Here is a 12043-nt window from a genome sequence, read left to right as displayed (position 1 = left end):
TGGATGTTCTCCCTCAGCAGCACATCCTGGAGCAGCTGGTGTCAGAGTACAGCGGTCTGAACACAGCTCTGAGGACAGAGACAGAGCTTTACCGCCACCTGACTCAGACCCACCCCCCAGGAGAGGGGTAAGGCCCCGTCTAAACACAGCCGCTAATGGCCAGACTGTGACCAAAATGACATTCAGGTTTCAGCATCAGCTTTGGTTTTTGTTTTGAAATTAACCAAATGGAACATATCTGTTATGAGGCACTTTGTGAGTGGAATTGAGGGCCTTCACATTACATAATTTCCAAAGTATTCAAATTAATTTGAAATTATGTTAACGACTACCCAAAGATATTTGTTGTAGTCAGTGGTTTCAGTGATAGCCCAAGGCTCATCCTTCACACAAGTCTGAGAGTTAGTGCCAGCGTTAGCGGTGCTGAAACACTTGAGGGTTTCAAATGTCACATGAAACAGGCATGATTGTTGTTTGTCGTTGTCCTGGCTGTCTCTTCCCCTTAGCCTGGAGAAGACACTGCAGAAGGAGCTGGAAATGGTTCAGGCACTTAGAGGACAGCTGGAGGAGGTCCTGGCGAGGACCCGAGACTTTGCCCTGGTGCCAGAAAGGGCAGCCAAAAAGCAGCCTGATTTTGGAGGTGGGGAATAGTGGAGTTTTTAAAGCTCCAACAGGAATGGGCCTCCCAGAAAGGGGGCACCAGTGTTCACTCCACGTAGTGCACTGCCTTGGAGGGTGTGGCGGAAACCAACCTAACTAACAGGAAGTGCCTGCTCTAACCAGGAATTGATGTCACTAACTCCGCAGCAAATTGCTAATGTGTGCATTAAACTTTTTTTTTATCATTTTTTGTAAACCGCCTGCATAATTATATTCGGTGTGACATTTTGCCACAGTTTTTGTGCTCTGTATTTATTTTGTAGTCTTGTCTTCATGGTGGGCATCTGGAGATACAACTCTGAAACAGTTGTTTACACTCCTCCACATTCACGCATTCAGACTGGATGTGGTGCTTTGTGTGGGCTACAGGGAACTGTAAGATGGAGAAGCACATTCATCATTCACTGTATTCTGTGTCCAGTTCAAACTAAGTGTTGCAGGTTGTTGCCTCGTTATTGTAAATGTATTTTGTATGTTTTATTTAAGTTTTTTTAATTTTAAGACTTCATTCTCATTTTGTCTAGGTATGTTTTCAGTCGAATATAATGTAGTAGGAAGCACAACTGACCCGTTCCATTTCACTGCACTCAATGAAGAGAATGAACTGATAATTTAAGTAATGAATTGAAATTTCCCATGGTTTCTATGAAGATTTTCAATTGATGAATTGCATTTCAGTTCATTCCCTGAATTGACTGAAATGAAATGGGATCAACAGCAACTCTGGTAGGAGGTGTTTGGTGTTGACTGGCATTTTTACCTTCATTGTAAGTAGGTTGTGACTAGATAAGACTTGTAAATATCAGATTATAGTTTAGAAAGAACATGTACATTTGACTTGTAACTTATTTTAGAAGAACCATAGTCACCATTGTTACATGACTCCAACTCTTACTTCTGATTAGTTTAATCTTAATTGTTTACATGGATTTTATCATGAAATGACCACCAAAATATATCTTTTTGTGGAAAAGCTGTGAAAAAATAAATGTTTGCAGGGATTATTGATTCAAGATTTTCTGCCTTCTTCCATACACTCAGTAGCCAGCAGTAGGACGAGCATTAGTAGCAGTGTTAGTGGTTTCATTAATTTGTTAATTTGATGAGTGATATGTCTTCCATGAAAAATACGGTTGATGTGAGCTGGTTACTTCCTAAACCAAAATGAAATATTTTTAAAATATAAAAATTAAACTATGAGGAATGAAAAACTATTGTGATGAACTTCAGCTACATTGTTAGGTTCATGGATTACTGATTCTTAATGTAATGTAAATGTATGGACATGTTACAGAGTATGTTGTAAGATCTGATATTTTGCCTATTAGTATATTTTACAATACATGCTTACACTGATTTCGTCATTTGAATTCTGATTTGATAATATGATAATCTTACATATACCAGTATTTGAATACATTCCTTATGTTTCAGTTTTCATATTTGATTATACACTATATGGCCAAAAGTATATGGACACCTGACCATCACACCTATATGAGCTTATTGGACATCCCATCCCAAAACCATGGGGCATTAATATGGAGTTGCCCCCCCCCCCCTCCCCCCCTTTGTAGCTGTAACAGCCTCCACTCTTCTGGGAAGGCTTACCACAAGATTTTGGGGTGTGTCTGTGGGAATTTGTGCCCATTCAGCCAAAAGAGCATTTGTGAGGTCAGGCACTGATGTTGGATGAGAAGGTCTGGCTCACAATTGGCATTCTAAATCATCCCAAAGGTGTTCAGTGGGGTTGAGGTCAGGGCTCTGTGCAGGCCACTGGAGTTCCTCCACACCAAACTCCTCAAACCATGTCTTTATGGATGTTGCTTTGTGCACAGGGGCACAGTCATGCTGGAACAGGAAAGGGCCTTCCCCAGACTGTTGCCACAAAGTTGGAAGCATACAATTGTCTAAAATGTATTTGTATGCTGGAGCATTAATGTTACCCTTCAGTGGGACTAAGGGGCCTAGCCCAAACCCTGAAAAACAGCCCCAGACCATTATCATTCCTTCACCAAACTTTACAATAGGCACTGTGCATTCCGATAGGTAGCACTCTCCTGGCATCCGCCAAACCCAGATTCGTCCATCAGACTGCCAGATAGTGAAACATGATTCATCACTCCAGAGAACGTGTTTCCACTGCTCCAGAGTTCAGTGGCAGCGTGCTTTGCACCACTCCAGCCGTCGCTTGGCATTTACATTTACATTTACATTTATTTATTTAGCAGACGCTTTTATCCAAAGCGACTTACAAAAGTGCATACAGTAGGTACAGCGACAGTACGGGGACAGGATGTGTACAGTTCCACAATGAGACAGTTCTCAGCTGAGAGCAAGGTCTGTTTGAGGACGCAGTACTATCAGATTTTTACAATTACAGCCTAAAGGGCAACTAGTACGATATACTTTCGAACGGCAAACTTCAACAACTTCAAAACGGCACAATGAGCGTCAGGGTTAAGGCGGCAAGCGTCAGGGTTAAGGCGGCATTGTGCTTAGTGATGTTGGGCTTGTGTGCAGTCACTCAGCCATGGAAACCCATGAAGCTCCTGACGCACAGGTCTTGTGCTGATGTTGCAGCCAGAGACAGTTTGGAACTCTAGTGAGTGATTCAACAGAGGATAGGTGGTTTTTATGTACTACACGCTTCAGCACTCGGCAGCCTCGCTCTGCCAAGTTTGCATGGTCTACCGCTTCGTGGCTGAGCTGTTGTTGCTCCTAGGTGCTTCCACTTGACAATAATAGCACTCACAGTTGACCGGGGCAGATCTAGCAGGGCAGAAATTCCATGAACTGACTTGTGGCAAAGGTGGCATTCTATGACAGTGCCACGTTTAAAGTCACTGAGCTCTCCAGTACAACCCATTCTACTTCCAAGGTTTGTGCTTGATTTTATGTACCTGTTAACAATCGGTGTGGCTGAAACACCTGAGCTCAATAATTAGGAGGGGTGTCCACATACTTTTGGCCATATAGTGTATATTAACAAATTAGAGATCTTCTCTTCCTGTCTTCCAGTGCCACTGTTTCTGTTCCTATAATATTGTATTATTGTCATTTAGCAGATGCTAAATAGGTTACATAGGTTACACAGACAGTAGGTTACAGTTTTTAAATGTTGTCCATTTATACAGCTTTATATTTACTGAGGCAACTGTGGGTTAGGCACCTTGCCCAAGGGTACAATAGCAGTGCCCCAGCAGGGCATCGAACCAGCAATCTTTCAGTTACAACCCCTGCTCCTTACCACTATGCTATACTGTCACCTGTTATACATGAACTGTCTATTAGGGGATAAATGTTTGCTGTCAATGATTTTAAGATTTGTTTCATAGATTCATTTATTAATTAGAATTCTCCTTCACATCTCAATAGATTTCATCTAACTTACAAGGTAGCTGTTCAGAAAATTCTTGTAGAGAAGATCATTTAATAATTTAATATTAAATGGGCGACAGTGGCTCAAGAGATAGAGCAGCCGACTGGGGATTGGAAGGTCCCTGGTTCGAATCTGGCTCATCCTGGCAGAGTGTCAAAGTGTCCTTGAGCAAGACACTGAACCCCCAACAGCTCCCAGTGGCCAGTTGGTAAGCCTGTATAGCAGCCTCTGCCACTAGTAGGTAGATGTGAGGCATATAACTGTAAAGTGCTTTGAGTACTCAAATGAGTAGAAAAGTGCTATATAAATGCAGTCCATATTATGCAGTGCAAAGGAATAGTGAGGAAGGAATTTGTTTATGTGGTGTCAATGAGATTTATTGTGAGTAAATATAAATACCAGCAGTCCCCTTGGTTTGGGAGATTCACTGTGATGTCTACTATGTGTGTACTGCACTGCGGCATGGTTTGCATGGCTTTTATGTTACAAAGCGTTGATCCTTATTTACACATTTGTAATTATTCTTTATTTTGCAGTAGCTGTGTGACAGTATGAAATGAAACATAAGAAAAAACATTTGTGGTTTATTAAATGGATAAAGTGCTTTCAGATAAAAGTGCACACTTTAAGGATGTCAGATTCCATTTTGTAGTAATTAGTATTCCTGAAAAGAAATCAATGAATTTTAAAATGTTTTTTGTATCGTTATTATTGTTTGTCTTTTTTGCAGTAAGCCAGGGCCCATTTCAGACAGCATTTATCTGTTTCATTGCCAGTGGCTGACATTCCCAAACATGTAACCATAAGTTTAAAGGAAAACTGGAAATCTCTAAAGGTTACACTGAAACTTCATTTAGTGCCTTATTGCTGGATCAGAGTAAGTGCTGTAGAAGGTGGGAGCTGGCCATGCTATGTCAATGTCTTCTTTCTTTATCTCTCTTAAGTGACATTATACAACTTCTCTTATTAAGTGTCTAAATTTGCTGTCCTGCGTTCATTCATTTTCAGACTTATGTCTGTAGTGTTGATTTTGCAAGATTGAGGAAGAGTAGATCTAGGTGAGAGCAGCTGGAAAAATACTGCTTAGCAATACTGCTTAAGTACATCAGCTGTTTACCACTAGATTGCCCAAATAAAAGGTAAGAATATCATGAAGAACTTCTAATGAAAATAACAAACAGTGTGCTGCCCCAGTTCTATGATTTTAGGGTTCCAGGTATTTCCTTTGAATGAGAAATGCATGATTATTCTAAAAGGCAAATCAATTCAGTAGTCCACGAAACACAAGCAAGCACTAGGCCTCCATGGTATTGGTCCATTTGTTCCTTCTCTATGTTACACGCTACTCCTCTGTAAAATAAGTCCAGGCTTCATTTGCACTGTCTTACAGCTGATGGGAAAGGGGCTCAATAAACACACATCCTTTGGTTCCGAGAGTTTGTGTTCTGCCTGATTTGAGTTTCTACATATTGTAGCTAGTTTGTAGGTGTTTCCGATGATGCCCAGGAAAAATACTAGGATGTAACAAGAATCACATCAAGTTAACTGTTCTTGTAGTGACTGGTGCTTCCAACCAATAAATTTCCCTGGGTTTTATCCTCCCAAAGACCCATTCTGAGTGGCTGTAAAGTCTCTTAGGTACTTAATACACAGTCTCTTAAATCAGGTGAGGTCTAGACTCCTAATCCATGTGTGACATATTCAACCACCCCCATCCTGCCACACCCAAAGCTCCACTGCAGTTACTTTAGCGGAAAGTTAACTCGAGGACAAGGGTGAGAGGGTGAGTATTGTATTGTATAGTCTTTCACCTGTGCTAGGATCTCCTAAATCCAGACACCTCTGCGCTCTGTTCCATAAAGAATAGGCCTAAAATCCTCACAAATCATAAAAATGACTTCAGAATGCCTTGGCTCCCTGGCCACTGTCTGAACACTGTTAATTTACATTGTTTTTAAACCCTAAGCGCTGTCCTGAAGGAAGTTCTAGGTGCTAGAATGGCCATTTCGTATTTAAACTGAGGGATTTGATGCAACCAATACCTGACTTTGTTAAGTTAATTTTACACAACTAGCTATACAGAGAGAAGAGCTTTCTGTTCACAGTGCAGTTCTCTCATGGGTATCCAGTCTCCCATAATCCCATCATTGTTCCTGCTGAAGCCACTTCTTGGTCACACTACAAAGAAAGAATCAATCAGAACACATGGAAATAATCAAAGACAGAGGATCTGAGGGCCTGTGTCGCTCTACTGTTGTTCTGCTGTAAGAAAATAGGTTAAGAAAAAATGTCTTTGTCCTTTAAGGGCTTTGATGTTTTAATAAGGGATGAAAGCCACAAATGAAACGCCAGCCTTTTCTAATTTGCTTTCTGTGAATGTGAATAGAAATTCTCAGTTGCTTCTCTTTTATTCCCACAATGCACTTGCCCAATACCATAAAGCAGTCCAATTCGGAAAAGATGACCAGCCAACACAGACCTTCAAAATAGGGCACAGTGTCTGCCGTGCTTTCATTTGGGAACAGCAGGAATTGAGTGTTTTAGTTGGCCGTGGAGGCTCTGTTTTGTTTGGTGCCAGTGGTTTCACTAATAGAAAGCAGGACAGGCTGTTGTCCCAAGGCCACCCAGCCATGCAGGCTTATGTAACTCTCAGGCCCTGGCTCTCTCCTCTCAGGGTACTTTGCTCCAGGACATATCTCCCATGCTCTATTTAGACATGCTTTTCCTGTGCTTTTTGGAAGCAGCCTCAATTTTCGTGATACAGAAGGCGAAGTGAAAGCTCTGGCCTTTTTATGTCTGTGCTCCAAGTCATGACTCGCTGCCAAAAATGCATCGGATCCGCTTCGTTGAACAGACGGGAACAGTTCTGCAAGAGTGTTTTTCTGCTCACTTGCACCCTTAATGAGGGAATGTGAAGGTGGCTCACTGGGAACTGGGCACGTTACTGTTGTCTGACCATTGGGGAGCGAGAGGCATAGGTCTTGTCGAAAATTAGGAGTACTTTTGTTCTGAACCGCCATCTAATGTCTCTGCAGAGCTCAGCACAGACGAGGAAGAAGAGGAGGACGATGCCAGTAGTGAATTCACAGACAGCATTGAGGAGGACGACAACAAACTGACAGCTCGAACCTTGGCCACTACTCTGGTAGATGTGCTCTTCATTTCCACCACAGCACAGTCCACGGTTACAGGAATCATGGTTGTCCAATGTGATTAGATTCTCATGAGTGGCTGGTTCCTGTAACTGAAGCATATTAATTAGACTCATACTGTTTGTCCCAAAAATTGAAATCAATATAAAGGACTCTTCTTACTAGTGAGGTTGCCCGTTTTAAAACTCCAGTCAACCAAGCCTGCTCTGTTTTTCCAGATACACATATAAATACATTATTTTAGTTAAGGCTAATATTTTATATGGTCCAATTGGCTTCATCGATTCTACTATTCTGTTTTTTTCTACTATTGCCTCATTTGCATATAGTAACACATAGAAATTCAATCAGAAAAGGAAATTAACATATAGAGGTCTTTAAAATTCTACTCTGATGATGATATTTATCGTTGACATTTATCATTGTCAGTGTCATTTGGAGTTAGCCAAACCCATTTGTAGTTAGAAGTCACACTCAGATCACTGCTGTTCCCCCCAAAACAGAATGCTGGGATCACCTGTGAGCAGGAGGACCTGCATGGAGGACCAGTGAGGAGGATATTATCCCAGGATGCAGCGGTGGAGTGGCAGGTGGAGATGCAGAAGTTGGTGGAGCAGAAAAGGGCGGTGGAGCGGGAACTCGGAGAGCTGAAGGCCCAGCTGGAGAAGTCCGGGTTCTCGTCTCTGTCTCAGATGAGGTATGACGTACCTGGGGGGGGGGGTTGGGGGGTGTTGAAAGTTCAAATGTCAAATCCCAGGTATGGCACTTGTCAGCCTGTCTACATTTTATCTTCTTAACTGAACTTCTTAACTTTTTTTGTTAATGTTTTTTGTTTCCAGGAATGCTCTGCTGCACTTGCAGCTGGAGAAGGGTGAGCTGAAGGGCGCAGCGGGTCACGTGACGTGGAGAGGGTGGGAGCAGGGTGTGACAGGCGGGCTGAGCGAGGAGGGGCAGCAGCAGGGTAGCAGCGCCGAGGGCCATGTGGCAGAGGAAGGGGACGTGCCAGGACTGGAGGCGACCAGGGCCAGAGAGGACGAGGTGGGACCTGCGCAGGGAAAGCGTGGCGCCCCCTACGTGCCGCTGAGAGAGAGACAGGGGAAGAGGAGGTGCACCCGGCCTCACTCTCAGAGCCCCTGTCCCACACAGCCCCCTGCACAGGTACGGACATACTCCAACATGCTTTCACTCTGTTAGTGACTGCAGTTACCAAATTCATTTTAATGCCAATTAACATAATGGGCTTTTTGAGTGCTGTCAATATATATCATATACATGTGTGTGTGTGTGTGTGTACGTACATAGACACACTTACATTCAGTAAATGGTATGTGGTATGTAGTAGTTGCAATCGGCAATGGAAACATCAGCAGGTTGTATTAATGCCACATAAAATACAAATGGTTTCTTCCTACAGATTGCATGCAGGGCAGCCAACATCCAATATCAAATACTCTGACACAATGAGGTTGTTTGGAACAGGGGTTTATTAATAAGTCCTCTTCTTCCTTGTGGCTTGGAGCAGTAGGTTTGTTGATTTGTGCAATAGCTGTATATAACACAGTGCAATAGCTGTCTGTAACAAATTGTTGTACAGACCCACACTCTGCACTCCTGTACACTCTAACTTATTGTGCAGTAGCTGTTAACGTATTGTACAGTATCTGTTCATATTTATTTTATATACCTCATTCATTCCATCCTTACACCATTCCATGTATGTGTGCTGCACTACTCTTATTGTTTGTTGTACCACTACTGTTGGATGGTATCTGTTGTTGTCACCTTAAAAATCATTGTATGAACGCACTATGAGAGACATTGGAATCAGAGTCAAATTCCTTGTATGTGTAAAAGTATACTTGACCAATAAAGTCTGATTCTGGTTCTGGTTCCCTCTCTTGCTCTCTGCTGGGATAGGCTCAGTCCGTAGGAGGAGGTTTTTGCTTTTGGCGTGTGTCCTGAACGGACAGAGCTGGCCTCGGGGAGCCCGAGGGAGAAGGGAAGAGAGGGACCTTTTTGTCAGCTGATTGGTCACAGGGATGGAGTTCACAGAGGCTCTGTTCTCACTCATGGTGTCTTAACAATGACACTGTATGTAGGACATCATGTGCAGATGGAAAGACTGCAGCCTAACAAACATTCCGAATATTAGCTAGATAGTCAGCTCTGTGTGCTTCTTGATGGAAGTTGAAGCCATCTTTGAAGCTGATTTGTTGGTTTGTTATGAACATGGGGCATGGTCTAAAACAGAACATCCATAATCAGCATAGGAACACAGACAGCAAGGGAACCAACGAGAACCTCCCAAGACAGAGGACAGAAGGAATGCGGGAGTAGAATATCTGGTTGTTATGAATAGTATGTCTGTGGCAGCATGTGGTAGGGTGCATGATGCCTCTTTCAGTAGTTTGTCATGTGATATAGGAGGAGGAGCCCAGGGAGGATGAAGGCCAGAGTGGATTCTGGGAGAAGGTGGAGGCGGGGCTGCGAGAGCAGGCGCTGAGGCTGCGTTCTGAGCTGGCGCTGAGCCGCCAGGAGAGCCACGACCTACAGGAGAGGCTGATGGTGTCGGAGGCCACGGTGCAGGCCCAGGCTGAGCAGCTGAAGGACTACAGAGAGCTGCTCAGTGAGTTATACACACCGCAAACACACACATGCACGTGCACACAAACACACACACACACACACACAAATGCAGGGACACACATAGACACATACAAATGTGCATACACACACATGCAAACAGACACAGGCGCACACAGAAAAACACTAAACACACAAGCACACACATTCAAGCTGAAACACACATTCATACATACACATACACACCCAACAGACAAACTCAACACAAACACAAACAAGTGCATGCAATATACTCAGGCAGACATGCACACACACACACACACACACACACACAAGACAGAAGGCAATTGTACTCAACACATGCTCACACTCACAGACAGTAAAACTTCTAGAATATAATTATATATATAAAGAGGACAGTGAAGTATGGTAAAATGAAAAGGCTATTTTAAAAATGCTACATTACCAGTTCATCATATCCATATGAAATATGCTGCCAGTGGTGAAATACAAACAAAATTTTCACAGTAGAATGACTGGCAGTGATGGATCTGAGCTGTGTATGATCCCTGTGGGCAGAGCCCTCTCTCTCTCTTTCTCTCACTCTCAGTCTCACTCATTCTCTCTCCTCCACTCTTTCAGCGGAGACCTCGGTGGAACAGGCCAGTAAGCAGGTTCAGGTAGACCTGCAGGACCTGGGGTACGAGACCTGTGGCCGCAGCGAGAACGAGGCAGAGAGGGACGAGACCAGCAGCCCAGGTAAAATCTTTTATCTCTTACATGACACCATTTCGATTGCTGTGCACAGCAAAGCTGGCTCTATCAATTTCGGTAACAGTTTATTAAATTCCCAATAGAGGGTGCTAGTGGCATAGTAGATTGTGTATCTTTTGACATCAGCGCTTTCAGTACCAGTGCTTTACAGTTACCTCACACGTTAAAGACATTACAAACCACGCGATACATTGACTTTAAATGTTCCTTAAATAAAATATCTGCACGGCCTTGCACGCCGCCACGTTAATACGCTCGTAGTTTGCCCTTCCAGCAACTTACTCCAGCCATTGCTACCTGAAAGGTGTTGTTTATTTATTATTATCTGTTGTTATTATTATTTGTTGAATTCTGAGAGTTAAAGTTAAGAGTTGAAGTTGAACTTGAATTCAAAGTAACTGGATTCTTCAGCAAAATGTTTTGACTGCAACAAGATTCTTTTAGCAAGAATTACCTCCGCATGTGACCCTCTCCACGGTTTCTAAGAAACACTGCTGAAAAAACGTATCTGATCATTTCAGCTGTGGGACTCCCTTGGAGGCACTGCTGGCTGTATGATTAGTAAAATGCAACAACACGTGGTACTATGATGTAATATGTCGAAACCAGCAAGCCCAATATGCATTGATAGATAGAAGCAATTTCACATGCAAACTAAGACATTTTGTGGTAGTCACCTATCTTTATTGATTAATCACTGAAAAACATTGATGCTATTCATCAGTTTGTTTAGTATAGTAAGCGCCATGTAGCATGATTTCATAGAGGAAAGGTATCGTTTGAACTATATGCAAGAGTGTGTATTGTTGAAGCGCAGAGGGTGGTCTTCTTTACCGCCATGTCCTGACCCCCTAAACTAGCTTAAGCAGCCAAAGTTATGAAAAGCCAAGCATGAATGTACTGTTAAGGTTATATCCCCATCTCCCCACCCCCTGACCTGACGGCCATCTCTCGGTTTTATTCTGCAGAGTTTGACGATATGGAGACGTCAGGGCGGGACCGCGGGGGGCAGTGGTGGGCGGGGGAGTGGGTGGAGTGCGAAGACGCGGCAGCGCTGCGGCGGCGCGTGCGAGAGCTCCGGACCCAGCTTGCCCGCTCCCAGAAGGCCGTGCGCAGCCTCCAGCTCCGCGTGCGCTCGCTCTCTGCCACCAGCGACTACGCCTCCAGCCTGGAGCGCGTCCCCCGCAAGGTGAACTGGGCCTTCCGGGCCTCGGACGAGGACGAGGGCTGGCAGTCAGACGGGGCGGGGCGCCACGAGCCGCAGCCCAGCAGAGCTCTCCGAGAGCTGGTGACCCGCGTCACCTCGCTGGAGGCCCAGCTCAAGCACTCCTGCATGGAGGGGAAGGCCACGGGGGAAGACAGCAGGTCTGCCACCTGGCCAGGGTGGGTACAGGGTCTATCCCCTCTCACACAGGGTGGGACACTGGGGAGGGAGTTGTGTTTAGGAGTAGACAGGCTATATACAGGAAGGCCACAGGGGGGTAAAGCTACT

General features: G+C 44.0%; 1 protein-coding gene across 4 annotated transcripts in view; it reads left to right on the top strand.

Annotated features, from left to right (window-relative positions):
• Positions 1 to 12043, top strand: part of LOC118795950 (myomegalin-like) — a 59104-nt gene that overhangs the window by 30810 nt on the left and 16251 nt on the right. For all 4 annotated transcript variants that reach the window (XM_036554771.1, XM_036554770.1, XM_036554769.1 and 1 more), the window contains exons 21-28: positions 18 to 127; positions 507 to 640; positions 7078 to 7187; positions 7698 to 7891; positions 8034 to 8352; positions 9619 to 9820; positions 10420 to 10536; positions 11520 to 11934. In XM_036554771.1, the coding sequence (XP_036410664.1) occupies positions 18 to 127; positions 507 to 640; positions 7078 to 7187; positions 7698 to 7891; positions 8034 to 8352; positions 9619 to 9820; positions 10420 to 10536; positions 11520 to 11934 (1601 nt within the window). The remainder of the gene's footprint in view (positions 1 to 17; positions 128 to 506; positions 641 to 7077; positions 7188 to 7697; positions 7892 to 8033; positions 8353 to 9618; positions 9821 to 10419; positions 10537 to 11519; positions 11935 to 12043) is intronic.

The sequence above is a fragment of the Megalops cyprinoides genome, chromosome 20, assembly GCF_013368585.1.
Source record: "Megalops cyprinoides isolate fMegCyp1 chromosome 20, fMegCyp1.pri, whole genome shotgun sequence".
NCBI lineage: Eukaryota > Metazoa > Chordata > Actinopteri > Elopiformes > Megalopidae > Megalops > Megalops cyprinoides.
The sequence above is the reverse complement of the archived record's forward strand: the minus strand, read 5'-3'. Positions and strand labels throughout refer to the sequence as shown.